General features: G+C 42.3%; 4 protein-coding genes across 6 annotated transcripts; 1 reads left to right on the top strand and 3 right to left on the bottom strand.

The window, feature by feature from the left end:
• Window positions 1–266: 266 nt before the first annotated feature.
• On the bottom strand, window positions 267–6,830 carry LOC135635928 (probable methyltransferase PMT21). 2 transcript variants are annotated; one of them, XM_065147397.1, is made up of 8 exons: window positions 6,595–6,830; window positions 5,058–5,386; window positions 4,216–4,364; window positions 3,891–4,086; window positions 2,759–2,969; window positions 1,739–2,408; window positions 1,548–1,625; window positions 267–943 (listed from the first exon to the last, which is right to left on the bottom strand). In XM_065147397.1, the coding sequence occupies exons 2-8, from the start codon at window positions 5,325–5,327 to the stop codon at window positions 724–726; spliced, it is 1,794 nt and encodes a 597-aa protein (XP_065003469.1). In that variant the 5' UTR covers window positions 5,328–5,386; window positions 6,595–6,830; the 3' UTR covers window positions 267–723. The 2 variants fall into 2 exon arrangements, with proteins under 2 accessions (XP_065003469.1, XP_065003468.1); XM_065147396.1 differs by having other exon boundaries at window positions 5,058–5,348; window positions 6,595–6,829.
• Window positions 6,831–7,834: 1,004 nt separating this feature from the next.
• LOC135581042 (large ribosomal subunit protein bL19cy-like) lies at window positions 7,835–11,986 on the top strand. The gene is made up of 6 exons (XM_065146928.1): window positions 7,835–8,005; window positions 8,151–8,823; window positions 10,433–10,651; window positions 10,824–10,910; window positions 10,973–11,106; window positions 11,761–11,986. The coding sequence occupies exons 3-6, from the start codon at window positions 10,529–10,531 to the stop codon at window positions 11,861–11,863; spliced, it is 447 nt and encodes a 148-aa protein (XP_065003000.1). The 5' UTR covers window positions 7,835–8,005; window positions 8,151–8,823; window positions 10,433–10,528; the 3' UTR covers window positions 11,864–11,986.
• A 270-nt stretch (window positions 11,987–12,256) lies between these two features.
• LOC103983390 (transcription initiation factor TFIID subunit 8-like) lies at window positions 12,257–13,480 on the bottom strand. Its single transcript, XM_009400607.3, has one exon. It carries the CDS (start codon window positions 13,041–13,043, stop codon window positions 12,324–12,326), a length of 720 nt encoding a protein of 239 aa, XP_009398882.2. The 5' UTR covers window positions 13,044–13,480; the 3' UTR covers window positions 12,257–12,323.
• Window positions 13,481–13,526: 46 nt separating this feature from the next.
• LOC135635679 (probable inactive poly [ADP-ribose] polymerase SRO2) lies at window positions 13,527–15,030 on the bottom strand. 2 transcript variants are annotated; one of them, XM_065146927.1, is made up of 5 exons: window positions 14,876–15,030; window positions 14,383–14,788; window positions 13,925–14,297; window positions 13,751–13,845; window positions 13,527–13,641 (listed from the first exon to the last, which is right to left on the bottom strand). In XM_065146927.1, exons 2-5 carry the CDS (start codon window positions 14,769–14,771, stop codon window positions 13,632–13,634), a joined length of 867 nt encoding a protein of 288 aa, XP_065002999.1. In that variant the 5' UTR covers window positions 14,772–14,788; window positions 14,876–15,030; the 3' UTR covers window positions 13,527–13,631. The 2 variants fall into 2 exon arrangements, with proteins under 2 accessions (XP_065002999.1, XP_065002998.1); XM_065146926.1 differs by having other exon boundaries at window positions 13,527–13,845.
• Window positions 15,031–15,979: the final 949 nt, after the last annotated feature.

Below are 15,979 nucleotides of genomic sequence, written 5' to 3'. Positions count from 1 at the left end.
TTTTTTTTTTTTTTGATAGACATGCCAAACCAGTCCACGATTCACGCTTAGGATGGAATCATACCGTCCATTTCAGATCAGTTCGGACGAAACGTCATTCCATGATTGAAGGAAACGGAAGAAAGCTATACTGCCAAAGTTCAGACCTTTGTTTTCCACATGCTTCAAAAAAGTCTTGCAATTGATGCATCTTCTCTTCTGGTCTTTCAGAGTCAGAAGAGATCTGACAACGGATGGACCGGTGAAAACAAAAGAAAAGCAACCGATACAACCTGCAAATGCTGAAAAACTTTTATTGCCTAATACATCCAATTTCTATATCAGTTTTCATGACGTTCACAATCCCAACATATCGATACACCTTATAAAAAAAATGCCTGAAAAGCATTTAAACTCTGTAAAGAATGACATTTCCCCTTTTATTTGCGCTCCTATAGCTGCCCACATAACCTATACCAATAGGAGGAACCTGAAACCATATCCACTGCAACTTCCATTGCTTACTGTTGGTTTTTTCACTTTGAGAAAGAATACATGAGGAACTGAAATTGCAGAAGAGAGAAGAGGTGGGTGGGAAGAAGTTGCAGGCTGGCCTATTCTTGAAGTCACCATCATACTGAATACCTATGTTATGTACCCAGAAAAAGAAAAAAGTGTTGATATTCATATCCTAGCCGGTTCGACTTCGAGGATTTTACCAAATCCTCACCGGGCTTTATTTTCTCATTGTTGACTCTGCTTTGCATACCACAGCTTCTTCTGGCATATTAGCACTTTCTCCTTATCTAAATTGTATTCTGTACTGTGTTTATTGCAGTTCCATCTCATCCCTTTGGAAATGGTAGCTATAGCGTCTAGAAAATAGCTTGATTCACGGATTATTGCATACCCATCTGGACGCAGGATCCGATCCATCTCAAGGAGCACATATTTCATCTCACATCTGCCAAAATAGAAATAAAGTCAGGACATGTGTTCTGCAAGTTGATCTATGAAGTTAGAAATCAGCAGCGGGAGAGAGAAGTATGCATATACAAAAAGTGCAAATGCTGACACAGATCAAGTTGCAAAGACAGCAAAAACTAGAAAATTGTGAACTTTCAAGGAAAAAGACAATAGTGATGGCATGTCATTAATTTTAAACAATTCGGTGCAAGAAACAAATTCACCAACTAAAGCTAACCAGCAGAAGAGAGTTAAGAATGCCGTTAGGCAAATATACTTTATAAAGATAACTCAGTAGCCCAGACCTGCACCGGTTAATATGACCCAACTTTGAAGAACAATTTGTTATAACTGAAGACATTGACGTCCATACTAAAAGCTAAATTTGAGCACAGATTTTTACTATATATCAATACATAGATCATTGGTGAAAAAATAGTTATGTTTAGCAGGTCACCATAAAAAATAAATACTAGAACATGTTTACATCTATCCATTTCTACAACACGTTTTTAGAAAGTTTTCTAAGACAAGCTTCATTGAAACGATCAGAAATAGAAAGAAAAATCAAAGTGACAGAAACATAAGTCAAGTTATTTCACCTGTGGCTTTCTGCAGTAAATAGGCCATCAAGATGTAGGAGGTCATATGTTCGAGGATAAGTTGAGAATGGTTCACACCTAACAGGTGAATTCGGAAACAAAATATGAGAAAATGCTGACTAATTACATTGTATATCCGTTTAAATAAGAATGCCAAAGAAGTAGATGCTTTATCAAACTTTGTTACTTACCAGTCGTGGTACATGCCAATCAGTCCCCTGTCATAGACCACACCAAGGGAATTAGGACCATAAGAGGAGACCACATTCATTACCCACAGCGGAGAACCGATAAGTGCCGCTGCAAACCCTCCGTACAAAGTATTCATGTCCATAACATTGCGGATTTTGTCACTTCCAAGAGCAGGGAGCAAAGTCTTGTAGTGTTTTATCCTCACCTTCCATTTACTGTCATCATGCTTGAATCCACCCGAGTTACCACCAGGGACCGTTGAAGTACGCTCTGGAGGTACACGCAACCGATCGGGCCATTTTGGTGCAGACGTCAGCCCCAACTTGTACGTTTGGCTTGGAATCGTCAAGCAAGTTCGAAGTGGGGTGTACCATGCTGAATCTGGATCCATGCTGTCGTCACACTTCGCAGGGTAAGAAGATGCAGTAAGTTGATCATAGCAACTATTATCTGCAGATTTCTGCCAAACAGCAATATCATCTTTTTTATTATATAGTTTGAAGCACATGCTAGTTAGCAGCTTCTTCAATTTGTCAAAATCTGCCTTCTGTTCTTCCACTGTTGTGTTCCACCCACGCCACCTGTTTTCATAGTTTACAGGTGGTCCAGAGAGCACCCAGAAGCCCCCAGGTCGAAGTATTCGGTGTATTTCTAGAAGGTAAATCCCATCTGAGACATAATAGGCAAGACTTCAGATATGAAGTGATCAAATCGCTTACTTGTAGTGATGCAATAAGAAAGAACGCCAGCTATTAGTGATGAATATAGTCAAGGATGCATTAGTATAGTAATAGCAGGTGGAAAATACATCATTTTCATACTGTTGTTGCGAATATATTGTCACCTGCTATCGCTTGATAAGCAACTAAATTTTATAGTCATGTTACATAGCATTTAAGTTGCATTCATGACTACTTGTATGCTATGTAGTCATGAATTAACTTTGTGGGACAATATCTCTAAAGAAAAGTAAGCAATTTACGATGATAATTTAGCTATATTAGTGAGCAGAAATATACCAAATTCTGTCCATGGAATAAGACATCTGGAGCAGTGGGCCATATCAAATGAGTTTGATGGGAATGGAAGACGCTGAGTAGAAATGATGCCTAAAATTGCTGGAATGCCACGTTCAAGGGCAAACTGTACTTGAGCTTCATGATTATCTCTAGGTGCAAGAGAAACGGTTAGAATACCACGGTCTAACAAATCGCCACCCCAGCTTGCAACCTTTTAAAAAAAAATCAAACAGCATGCCTCAGTTACCAATATAAAGTAGGTTTATCTCACTTAATCAGTAAAAGCAAAATAGATTATCATCATCAGCAAATTCAATGTCAATATTGATATAAATGTACCTGAAAGAGCTAATGCTTAGAGTATCAGAAGAAAACACAATAGCAAACAATCTTCACAGTTCAGACAACCAAGGGGACTCAAATGTTTCCATCTAAGATTCTAAGTGGACTTATTGGAGTTGCCTTAACTAGTAATGCACTGACGTAAAATATGCAAAATAATTCTCAGGTTTGAAAACAACATTTGGTGGTGACTCTTTGGGGTTGGTTATATGGATGGTTTCCTGTTTTTGACCTCTTTGGAGAGCAATATCACTAGTCAAACTAAGAGAAGAAGTCCAGCATAAGTTGAAAGTTCCTATTCTTAGGTTAAGCGATGGACATCAAGAGAAAAGAAGACACCTAATCAAGTTGTGTTGGTGATGTAATCATGCCGGGCAGGATTAATCCACCATACTCGTGTTGGGAACTGTTTTAGGCAGTGCCTACCATGTCATGACATGTTGAACATTGTGTAAAATCCAAAGAGCAAAACAAGTTACACAACAGGTTATCATGGAAGCATTAGAGCTTCAGCAATTTGGCAGTTGTCAAACGAAGTAATACTATTTTACATTAGTTTCAGGCACATAACAAGCAATGCCAAAATGCTTATCCCCCAAGTATCAACATTTAAAGTTCATTTATTTTCTTTTTCATAATTTTTCCCTCAGAGGGCAGATAGATTGATGTTAAGTGTATGACGGACAGGCATGTTTTTTATTATGTAATTTTAAAAGCAAAGACATGCTGCAGTCAAATAAGCATGGAGATTTTCTAATTTCACTTAGAACATAAGCTGGTCGGTACTCACCCCACAACCAGTATCGATTGCAGTTCGGACAGTTCCATCCTTCATTCCAGGAATTAGATTTTGCATCAGGTCAACATACACACTAACTCCATTGGGAAACATGGTACCTCCGCCTGGAAAGAAGAACCTGTCACCTTCTTTTCTGAGCCAATGTTGATTAGCTTTCTGGTTGTTTATCCAATCATAGGGAACATTTCTGGACCATAGATTGAAATAGAGGTCATGTCAGAAGTAACAACACACATTCATAGTCATCCTTGGAAAAACCAACAGATGCCTTGTTTACTGAAATGGACACCAAGATATTAGGAAAAGAAAGGCTTACCTGTACCAACATTGATCCTTGCTCTTCGGCCATCTGATCGGTGGTTTATAACCATCAGGAGGAGGAACTAAGCACTCTTTCCTCTCATTCATTGGTGGACAATGACGCTCCATAAAGCTTAACCTGTAATTACCATACTTTCTCCATCTCTGAGACCACAAGAAAATGTTTACTTTAAAATGAGGAACACGAGAAATGATAATAATTGTAACAACATGACCATGCATGACAACATGTAAAATTGTTTATCCATGCCAAAGTAACATAAAATCTACAATGAAATAGTGTGTGCATCAGAGAAATGACCACTTGCAGCATCATAAATTGTTAATTAAACAAGAAAGAGACACTTAAAGAGGGCATTTCTCTGAGAGTTGGAGCCAGATGGTCATGAATTATACAGCAGCCAACAAGACCAACAATGATTTGTGAATCAAAATCATAGGCAATAGGAAGAATATGTCAGCAGAATAAGTATCGGGAATTTGAGTTTGGGATGCAATGATCAACGTGGCTAGCAAGACAAGATCACAAAATGCACCAGCAATTGGTGGCCTAAAAACCAAACGCTTGGATAGAACTTAGGAGTGAGGAGCTTATTGCCCGCTTTGTTGCCATGCTACATGCAAATAAATCATGTAACATATAAGGAACATTGCAGCTGAACCAAGAACAAATTGAAACAGACGAGGCTACCCATTTGTTTTAGGTGGCACTAATGATCCATTTTCTTTTCATCAGCACTTATTTACATAGATCACATAAATACTCATCCTACTGCCATCAGACCTTCAATCGCATCATGTATTTAAACAAACTTAGGAAGCAGAAGCTGAAATTACCTTTGGGTCTGTGCATGGTGTGAAATCTTGATAATCAGTGCTACACTCTGGAAACTCAACAGCCTTTATTTGAAGAGAAGCCACTGCAGTTTCTTTCGAAGACTGAACTGCTGGTCTTGCATCCTTCCTTATTATTCTGTTCTTTTCAGAATAAAAGATTCCTCCAAGATAAAAGGAAAATCCACACAAGGCAATTACCATTACAGTCATGGGGACAACCCGACATCTTTTATCATGATAAGCCCCCGGCTTACTGTCTTTCTTCTTCATTTTGATTTAGAAATGAAAGGGCTGCAGACAAATATAGGAAAGTGTGTAACAAAGCAGCCCTGGAAACCATAATCATTTTCAGCCACAATAAACCGACTGCAATACTGAATAATGAAATGAACATGACACTAATCCAGTGTAACTTATATTTAGGTGAATGAAATATTAAGCTTGAAAGGAGAAGGAATATGTATCAATATAAAATTTTAAGGAAAAGATCCTCTAGCTCAGCCAATTATACACGTTCTGAATTTCAACAAGCAGAACTCCAGTAACACCAAAACAACTTAGTAGGTGGAGAACTTCATCTCCTACGTTAAAATACAATTACTACAACTATTGTGAACTTTTCACAATAGGCAATTACGTTAAGTTACCACTTGAAAATCTTCCAATTCTATTACAGTCAAATATAGTTCAACAAAGATTTTTCAGGATGCTGTGGAAGTGTCACTTACTGGTGAGAGATACCTAATGAACAAATTTTATCTTCACATCTGATGATGAAAAAATCAAAGAGTTTCTGTTTAGCTTGTACTCCTAGCTAACCAGACAACGAATATAATCATAGAGAATGAACTATGGGTTGAAAAAGAAATTCCCAGAAGATTCAAATTCAAACTGAATATACAGCACATGCATTAATCCAAGATCTCGAAGAATAAAGTCAGCATGGCGGTCACGAGGAAGCACAACAGCAGAAGATGAATCTAAACAGAGAATTTAATGACTGAAACAGAGATAGCCTTTATAACAGCAGTGACCATCAGACAAAAGGGATCTAATTTAACGACACAGACTGATACAGATCCATTTACTTTCGACCTTTGTGTACCATATGAAAAAATATATGTATCAAAGACAAAATCAATCTAAACATGCAGGTAGCAAAAGTCAACACTAGTCTACTCACTAGTCCAAGAAAAACCTACACATGAAGATAGAACTAGAGTAACACTAAGGAACTTACATCTTCCACAATTACATAACCTATAGGAAAAAGCAAAAGAATCACAGGAAGAACAGCAACTTCCTAACACGACTTTCAAAAGGATCCACATATGAGTTGATGAGATAGCGAAAGGATAAGGACTTGAAGAGTCCAGACTCATTCAAACGGTTTGGGGGAATATGGAAAAGACCCGCAAGGGTTTATCACCGACTAGCAAATGCCATCTATTAACAACATCAGAGACGACGATTCACGACGGCGATCAGCGTAAACTCAAATCTAACTCCAAAAGATCACGAATCACAGTACGAGTACCTGAAGAGAAAGAGTCCGGTTTCAATCGGAGAACCCTCCTCGCCCCGACCAAAACCAGAGTTTCGATTATAGCATGAGATGACGCGACGAGATCTCGTCGCCCGAATAAGCAACCCCGCCGACCCTGATTCCTCCTAGATCACAAACATGATGCGTCGCCTCTGCCTTCCTTCCCCCAAGCTTCCACTTCCCTTTTATAGCTGCCCCTGCCTGCCTTCCTCTGGCAGTCGGTGCTCTTTCCCTAGTGGTTAGTTACGAGCGCAAAACGGTAGTAAATAAACGAGATGGTAGAAGCTGGTAATCGTTGTGGCGCTCGTCCTCTTTAACAATGCTGTGGTGGCTCAAAGAACACGGTGAACCGTCCTGAGGTCCTTCCCGATTTGGGTGGATCGAGCGGCTCTCTAATTGTCCGGTCAGGCCATAAATTGAACCAGACCCGGTTTACGGAATCAGGCTGACTCGGGTCCACAGCTGGTCTATCTGACGGTGCCCAATTTGTCGGTGAATTGGATTTAGTGTATGACGCCTTCCTCCATTACAACAACCCTCTATAATAGTTTAATGGCAATAGGCCTAAACTAGTCCAATTTGTTGGTTCGGTAATCAAGCATGACCGGATGGGTCACTTCACGTCACCCAACCAAAGTTGGTTCGATCGCACAGCACAACGGAAAGTGATTCGAGCCTAACACACTCAGAATATAAATGTGGGCCAGCCAAGTGGTCAGCGACGGTAACGAGCGCGGTCAGATCAGACCGTTTTCATAGAGAACTACCTATTTCTTGGCAGTTAGTGGCGATAGGCACGAGGAAGGAGGGACCCATCGCATGCGTGATGGTCAATACATCGTTGCCCTTTTGTCAAAAGGCAGTGTGCAAGCATGAATGTAGCGACAATTGGATCTGTCAGATCCCATTGGAGTCGCATGTAATTGTTTTGCTTTCAACTCTATCTCAACAATATAAGGTAAGTACTGTTTGGCAAATGCCGCTTTGCATTAATCAAAGTTGACAGGTGGAGCCCATAGTTGACTCTGTGGGCAAAGGAAGGTGAGATGGCTTTGATTGATTGCCGACAAGCGGATGCCTTCTGGCGCTGAGTGTCTCGTACTCTTTTATTCCTCCGTGCCGCGTCCGGCGGTGGCTCCGTGAACCCCACGGCGTCTTGGAAGGCTGTTAGTGCAGAGCAATGTGTGTGATTTGTTTGTGCTATTATTGCACGTCGAAAGGCTTACGGCCTCTTTGGTGCAGAACGCGACGCCTCCATTACCGGTGAGACCATGCATGGCCTACGGATGACTTGGGCGCTTAGGTTGACGGTAACTCGCCAGCCGACGGCCGGTTGGTGGCGAGTCGCCGACGGACTTCACGTGCCGCCATGTGACTACGGCTGGCGGCCCCATCTCGCGTGGTGTGTCTCGTCGTTGCCACTGATCTACCCCGCTGTTTTCTCTAGTCGAAGTGATTATAGATTTTCAATTTACCTTTTATTGTCTTAACTAATGAGAATACTTTCTTCATGTTAATAAATATGAGATCCCCCACTCCTCTTGTAGGGTTGAATGGGCTACTCAACAACGACGGTCAGATCAAAAAATGATGATCAACATCTCGTCACGAGAGCTCGATCTATCTCGACGTCTAACTCAATCGACAGAAGACTCCCGACATTGACCTATGGACCGAGTCGTGCTGACTCACCGACCACGACATATTTATTCAACGACATCACTCGAAATAGTTATTCTAACTTAGTCGGATGATAAGTCTATTATAATTTCATATTAATGTAAAAAATATCATTTACTATCGAGTTTTGATTGCTGTAAAATATTCTAATTCGATCGTATCTCTTTGCTGGCTCTAAATTTATAGACGATGAATTAAGTTTATTACGCTGAATTATGTTGATTAGTAGGGATCGGTGCCCGAGCAATCGACCCTCGATATCGAAGAGAAGTCCGGTCTGGTCTCCATTCACGAGCCCGAGTGGAACGCAGGAATGGGATCCGCTGGTGCGGAGGCTAAACCCTACCTCCCAAGTCCCGACCCGAGAAACGAGGGGTGCGTCCCGCGCGACTTCCTCCACCGACAGCTTACGAACACGAAGAGAAGATGTTGGTGGGTGGCGTTTCGAGGCGATGGGTCGCTTCCGTGGTGCGATCCGCTGGCGCTTGTCGCTGCGCTTCCGCCTCCCCTGCTTCGCAACTCTTTGCCTTCTATTCTCAGGTAAGAAAGAACATGTAATTTCATTTCCTTCTCTTTCCTTTCTTTCCGCTGACAAATTGATGGTAATGTCTGATTTCTTTGATGCTAAGGATTGTCGATGGTGACAACGCCCTTGTGGCTTGTCCGGATATCACGTGCATAAGCATATGAATTTTGATATGGTCGTTAGTGTCTGTGCTTTCCGTTCTTTGGGAACGTTATAGGCACGCGGGGGCCCATTAGCGCCTGCAAGGTGCTTGTTGAAATGGTGATGTGACTTTAGAGTAACAAAAAGAAGAATGGGTCTGGAGATGGCTGACAGAAAAATGAAATCACGAGCAAGCCGAGTTTGAACAAGATCAGAAGTTGCAATTCACAGTTCCTGGTCTTTATACAAAGAAGTTTAGTGCATTTGTGACTGTACAAAAGCAATAAATGTAGATTATCTAATAGAAATAAAACACATCTGATTGAAGTTTTATTTCCAGTCTTGAATTGAATTAAAAAGTGAACTGTCATTTAAAATATTCTGGCTTTTCTATTGGAAAATAAAAAATTGCAAGAGAGTTACTACAGAAATACTCAAGAATGGAAAAATTATTACCAAAATAACTGATTCCACATGGGATTCTAGTGTGATCTGCCTGAACTTGGAATAGCTGAAACAATTTTTAGGTTGGTGTGTGTTAGAGCTGTATCTAGTCATTGTACGTTGATAAGTGGACATGGCATTTTTTTTGGAATATAATGTTTCATTTTTAGTCTGGATATCTCTAACTTTTTAACATAAGTTGAGATGTTCTATTGAATTGCTGCCTTGCCTTCTTTCTTTTTCTGTGTTATTTCAGATGTAAACAATAATTTCTTTCTCACCCTGTGTTATTTTCATCATGTTGACAATGTTTTCACACATCTGAAAAGGGTTCAAGATCTTGTGAATAACTATTTACAGTCTGTGTTATTTCCAATCTATGCATCATGAGAGGTTTTTACTAAAGAGGCATCTAACATACAGGCAAGGGTATTTAACATTTGGGCAAGTTAAATAGTGGTGATTAGGTGGAAGAGTATGTTACTGTATGGCAAGGGCTGGGTTGGCGTCAACTGGTGGAGATGCAGATGAGAGCATAACAGCTGTAATTTTAGATAGAGGTGCATGGCATTAGTAACCATTGAAGTTATTGAGCCTCCTATTCTTGGGGCGAAAGAGATCTTATTTCTGATTGTGGTTAATCAATCTGCAGTCGGAAGTAGGTAGCATATGACAACATTGGAGACTTCGAATCTGTCATATATTAACTAGAACCTGACCTTGTGTTGCATGCAATGATTTACAATGTAGAAGCAGCATTTTTTGGAAAGATAATACATCATGCACCAGTTATAGTTTTTTTAAAGAGGCTATTGTAGGGTAGAAAAAGATGAAATTGCCCATTGTTTGTCCTGCAGATACCTTTCTACACATATACATGCTCTTGCAGGTCAAAAAATTTGACCAGTAACCTGCACAAGGGATACATTTTGAATGAAATGAAGAGCTATTTGTTTTCTTCTGCTACTTATATATGATGTGTCTTATTACTTTATCACAATACTGGTCTTAATAGTTGATTTTATTTTCCTATCTTAGGAAAATATGCTGCACACTCACAGGGAGTTGATAAGATCTCACAATTGGACATTAAAGCCTCAGATCACATGAAATATACCTTTATTAAGGTCCTTGATGACCATGGGCCAGCAGGAGTTGTCTTCTGGACAGGAGGGTTCTGTTGCCTCCCATGAAACAAGCCAGCCTCAACGCATCAAATTTAAAAGGCTTGACAAAACTGCAAAGCATATTATGAATGTAAGCCAAGTCTTGTGGATGCTAAATTATTGATGATATGTCTCCTTGATAAATTTGTTTTGCTGTTGATCTTGATGATTTGATGGAGAAGTTTGTGTTTGTTATTGTTAAGGAAGTAATAGTAGTTTGTTGTCTCCTTCTTTTAGTACTAAATAGTTTCTAAAACCTACAGATTTTAGATAACGAAGCAGTGGACAAAGTGCAAACTGAGAGAGAAATTCCTGACATAAGACCTGGGTATATCATCGAGCTGAAAGTGGTATGGCACTTTTTTGTTGTTGAATTTTTCTTTTTTTTTCCCCTGATCTATGGTGTCAACAGGAGGTGCCTGAGAACAAGTGTCGAACATCCATCATAAAAGGCATCATCATAGCAAGGCGGAATGCAGGTCTGAATACCACATTTAGATTGCGTAGATTGGCAGCTGGCGTTGGGGTTGAATCCGTCTTCCCTTTGTAAGTTGACTACTATGTGGAAGAGTTTCATTTTATGTTTTAGTCAAAGATACCATTGATATTATGTGCTATTTCAGTATTCCTGGCTTTAGCTATCGTGTACTGATATCACTGAAAGAACATAGTTTTTATGTTCTTTCCTTCAATTACTGTTCATGTCAGCGAACATGTTAGAAAGCCTGATTTGATATTTTTAACATTTAATGTTACACCGATTATGAACTCAATTCTCAGGGAGTTCAGAGATACTATTTTGATGACCAAGTATCAAGTACAGTAGTAAAAAATGACATTGGTAGATATTAGTCATTGAGATACTGAGAATGAAACATATGGTTGAGGTGAAGTGGAACTGCCAAGTGTTATATGTGCCTTGACACCATACTAGTTTACTAGTGCACCAATCATATTGACACATGAAACATTTTTTAAAACTTTCTTATTGGTGTATGAGGCGTATCTAATCTTTCTGGTTCGTATGTACTGGTCTAATAAAATTCAGCATGGGTACTGCTAGACAAGAATAACTTTAGGCATACATAAGGTATCCCATATCGAGCTTTATTGGATGGTCTACTTGTCTTTCATTATCTAATGTTCTTAAACTGAAAATTCTGTTTTTGCTAATTGATTACCTGATGTTTGCTATTGCAGATACTCTCCGAACATCAAGGAGATGAAAGTCGTAGACAAGAAGAAAGTGAGGAGGGCAAAGCTTTATTACCTCAGGGACAGGATGAATCCACTCAAGAAATGATGATCTTTTCACCAGTTTGTTGTTATTGTACTAGTTCATAGTCCTCATGTTATCGATTGTATCAAGCTCCAAATTTGGTATTTGGCATCTGAAGAGATGTGGGTTTACTATTGTTCGTTTTAATCTCCAGTTTGAGTTTTTACATGAACATCTGATCATAAACCATTCTACAGTTTCATCAACCGTGCTGTTCATGGTCCTCCTGTAGATATGTTTACACAGGCTGAAACCGAGTGCGCAGTGGATCAACGTTATGCCATTCATATCTACTCTTCTGCCGTCGAACAAAACACTTCACATTATTAGATGAGAGAGACAGATGCAAACAATCCCAAACAGATTCCGCACACGCATAGAGGTTCTTCTTAGGAGTTTGTTTTGCGCCACATCACGGGTTCGAATCACTACTGCTTCTCTTTCATTGGCTCATAAAATAAATTAAATATCAAAATCTACGATTCTAATCCCTCCGTCTCCTCTTCTGTTTACCACTGAGTCGAAACCTAACCCTTCCCCTCTCGGCCGGTAATTCCACTATTTTCTTCCCTTCGCCTCCCCTGACGCCGTCCGTCACCACCATCGCCATCCTCTCCTTCTCCACCTCCTCCCTCGTTCCGATCCCTTTCCCTTCTTCTCCCAATTGCTCCTCCGGAAAGCACGGCAACCACCGCGGCACGTGCCGGAATGGCGGCTCCCGCCCCGCCGCCGCGAAGCTCGTCCATTGATTCCCTGGTGTTTCTTGATTACCGTCCCTCCGGATGGGCCTCGGGAAGGGGACCTCGTCTACCGACTGCACGAACGCCATGAGCCCACTAAGCGCGCCTGACCGCAGCGGCGGCCCTGTCGGGTCGGCGGCGCCGGCGAAGCCGTGTGCGGCGCTTAGGTCCTCGATCGCCCGGACGAGGTCGAGGATGTTAGCGTCGGTCCGGCCATTTGCAGCAGCGATGTGGGCGGCGGAGCGACCCAGAGCCAGGATGTAACGACCGGCGACGTCGGAGAGCGCGCCAAGGGCGGAGGGCTCCGCGGCAGTATAGCCGGTTGAGAGGCAGATCTGGGCGACGGCCATATTGGAGAGTGCTGCGGGGAAGGCAGAGGGGGGAGAGGGAGGAGAGGGAGAATGAGGACGGGTAGGCGGAAAGCGCCGCTGCTCCTTATGCCTTCGCCGCTGTGGCGGTGCCATGCATGGCGAGGGTTTGAGAAGATGGAAGACCGGCGGCAGGGACCAAACCCTAGTTCCTTCGGCGCGGAGGGGCGGGTTGACAAAGCGTACGAAGTGTTTGCTTTATTGACGATCTCGTGGTGCTGTGTTACACTAATTGCCTTCGGATTCATCATAAAGTATAATTTGGAATGTGCAGACGCCGCCTCTTTTTTTGGGGAGCTTACGGCCGGCTCGGGTTATAGGCATCGAATCCATAGCTAAGCTAATTGTATTATGGTTCGATTACACCTACATCTCGATCCAATCCCGATGGGCGAGCTTTGGGTTGGTCGCCCAAATCTGCATCGCCAAGCTAACCAGACGTTTCGTTCCATGCCACATTGAGGGTCACGATCGACCTCACTGCAGCTACACTTAATGTAGAGAGCTTTCCATGAATGTTCATTAGGAGACAGACGGTGAATGATCTCCGAGTCAACCAGATGGAATTTGAAGGACCAATTAACCAAAAGCAAACTTTTTATTGAACTGCTCGAGTGCCAAGTCAACAAGGTTACTGCTCAAGTGCAATGTCTTTCTCATCATTCCGTGAGGCAAGAAAGGCAGCTATTGCTTTCTGAAGAAGAAGAAGAAGAAGAAGAAGAAGAGAGCAAACCATCAGCGAGGCTTCAAATTAGTGCATGGTTTGAGAAGACAAGAAGAGCCGACACAGAAAGCAGCCAAACCTTCCCAAAATGGTTCTCATCGCATCAAGCAGCATCTGGTCTCCCGTGATCTCCCTGATGCTGCGTACCATTTGTTCCCTGGTAATCTTCTTCTCCTGCACGAGTTGCCATGCTATCTCAACAACAGCATCTACGCAAAAACGAGCGTGTTGAGAGTGTGCAGCTGCAGCATACCATCTTATCGTTGTGCAACCTCCACAGTTGGCACATCGTCGAGTGAGGCAGTCTCGCCGACAGCGCGGATAGCAGGTCTCCGATGGACATCCATGGTGAAGTAGGTCTGCTTACAAGCGCTTGATGAAGAACTCTGTTTCGGAAGTCCACTTCCACGCTGAGGACGTACAAAGGCAGCACACGGGACTGGACATCAGGGTACCATATGATGTATCTGGTGGGAGATCTGTGGTTGTCCACGGCAGAGTCGAAGTTCCCGGAGCTGGGCCGAGATTGTCCGGAGCCACGCACGACTTCTTCTGCCCCGCCCAAGATCACCCGACAAAGCAGCACATGCCTCAGTCCTTTCTCATCAACAGTTGCAGACATCACGCTGCGAACGAAGCATAGTGACGAACAGGTGCCGGGCACGGTAAAATGGATGGCCTACGAGGCAAAGCAGTGGTATCTACCATCACCTGTTGATGGCACATGGCTCAGGGGAGAGGTACAGGGCGATGCCGAAGTAGCCACCATCCTCGGGCGCCGCAGACACATCAAACCCGTCGTTGATGATCCGTTGCACGTTCCTCTTGGAAGCCTCATAGAATGCGAACCTCTCGTTAGGGTTTCCGCCATGCTTCTGTTTCATGGCGTCCACCTGACGGTTGAAGGCTTCCAGTCGTGCTCTTCCGGTGGGCGTGGAGTACAGAATACGGTGGAGCTCCACCAAGGGACAGTGGGGCACGGTGGAACCCATGTTCGTGTAGAACCGGTGCTGTATGATGACGAATTCATCGCTGTCCTTGTCCACTTTGATCATCGCATCACCGCCCGCAAACCCACCCGTCGCGGGTCTTCCGGCCATTTCGCCACCTTCCTTTGCTGCATTAAACCAGACACAACACAATCGAGATAGAGAATCAAGCCACGATCGGAGAAGACAAAGTCGCCGCAGGAGAAAGGAATAACCTTGAGACGGATCACGAAGCTTTCTTCACGGCGTGGGAGGAGGCGGCAGGGAATGGCGGCAATAAATAGCAGTGAAGAGGCGGCCTCCGGCCCTCTTCGGGGCCGGTGGGGATGGGATGCATCTTTTTGCGGCCTTTCACCGTATCCGCCGGGAATTCTTATCGGAGGCTAAATGACGTATTTGCCCCCTCAGGCATTTATTGCATAAAGCGTGCACTTTACTTTAGATACGATTTATAATGAACGGAAAAGCGGCACAACAGTGTGGGTATTCTTGGCATTAGGAAAAAGTCCTGGGCAGTACGGCTAGGAGAGCAAATCCGACGCAGGGGATCTGCGTATTAAGTGTCTTCCTGAACCGTCCATTCCATTTTCTGTTTAATCTGGACCGTCCATCGGTTGGTGGAGACTCGGAGAAGAACCGTCGGAGCATTGGCGTCTGTCCATCCGCTGCTTCGGCACGTAAGTGACTACTAACTCCATGAATTAAAATTTAAGTTTATATAAGAAATATTAAATGTCTTAGTTAAAATAAAAAATGTTACTCTAAAAGGATGAATGTAATTCATTGAACAAATAAAGAAGAAAACAAAGATGAGATAAGCAATGACGGGTGATGGATTAGAATTTTGGCTTTAATATCTTTTATTTTTTCTTCTCTATAATCCATCTTAATTATTTGTTAAAGTCCATCACCTTTTTCGATATATTTTCCCACAAATACATCCAACTTCCAAAATATAATCCTACTGTGTCTCCTTTCCACCCAAATTTTGGTGCCAAGCTTCCTTAATCTTACAATAATATGAAAAAAAATTGATTTAAATTATTATCATTCATAAAAATAAACTTAATTTTTGTGACTATTTTATTTACACTCTTGGAATGTTAATTCGTTGTTTAATTTTTTTGGTATGATAGATGTTCCACATGTTCATATGATGACATGGCCCAGACGGGGCCCATATGATGTTCATATGATGTTTGGCCCAGACGGGGCCCAGTCCACGGAAAACATGAGCCTGATGAGCCTTTGGTAGTTTGGGCTGGGAGAGGGGCTCAACCGCCCACATCGAATCGTTCCGAGTCGGTTCCCGATCATCC

Source organism: Musa acuminata, chromosome BXJ3-4 (genome assembly GCF_036884655.1).
Source record: "Musa acuminata AAA Group cultivar baxijiao chromosome BXJ3-4, Cavendish_Baxijiao_AAA, whole genome shotgun sequence".
Lineage (NCBI taxonomy): Eukaryota > Viridiplantae > Streptophyta > Magnoliopsida > Zingiberales > Musaceae > Musa > Musa acuminata.
Note: the sequence above shows the minus strand (reverse complement) of the source record. Positions and strands in the feature narration are given on the sequence as shown.

Excerpts from the sequence above, each read along its gene's own strand:
- LOC103983390 (XM_009400607.3), bottom strand. The coding sequence starts at position 13,043 with ATGGCACCGCCACAGCGGCGAAGGCATAAGGAGCAGCGGCGCTTTCCG.
- LOC135635679 (XM_065146926.1), bottom strand. The coding sequence starts at position 14,771 with ATGGCCGGAAGACCCGCGACGGGTGGGTTTGCGGGCGGTGATGCGATG. Across the intron at positions 14,298-14,382 it reads GAGCCATGTGCCATCAACAG|CGTGATGTCTGCAACTGTTG; the intron begins GTGATGGTAGAT and ends CTTCGTTCGCAG. Across the intron at positions 13,846-13,924 it reads GGTTGCACAACGATAAGATG|GAGAAGAAGATTACCAGGGA; the intron begins GTATGCTGCAGC and ends CAACTCGTGCAG.
- LOC135581042 (XM_065146928.1), top strand. The coding sequence starts at position 10,529 with ATGACCATGGGCCAGCAGGAGTTGTCTTCTGGACAGGAGGGTTCTGTT. Across the intron at positions 10,911-10,972 it reads ATATCATCGAGCTGAAAGTG|GAGGTGCCTGAGAACAAGTG; the intron begins GTATGGCACTTT and ends TGGTGTCAACAG. Across the intron at positions 11,107-11,760 it reads GTTGAATCCGTCTTCCCTTT|ATACTCTCCGAACATCAAGG; the intron begins GTAAGTTGACTA and ends TTGCTATTGCAG.
- LOC135635928 (XM_065147397.1), bottom strand. The coding sequence starts at position 5,327 with ATGAAGAAGAAAGACAGTAAGCCGGGGGCTTATCATGATAAAAGATGT. Across the intron at positions 2,970-3,890 it reads CAATCGATACTGGTTGTGGG|GTTGCAAGCTGGGGTGGCGA; the intron begins GTGAGTACCGAC and ends TTTTTTTAAAAG. Across the intron at positions 2,409-2,758 it reads TATTCCATGGACAGAATTTG|ATGGGATTTACCTTCTAGAA; the intron begins GTATATTTCTGC and ends ATTATGTCTCAG.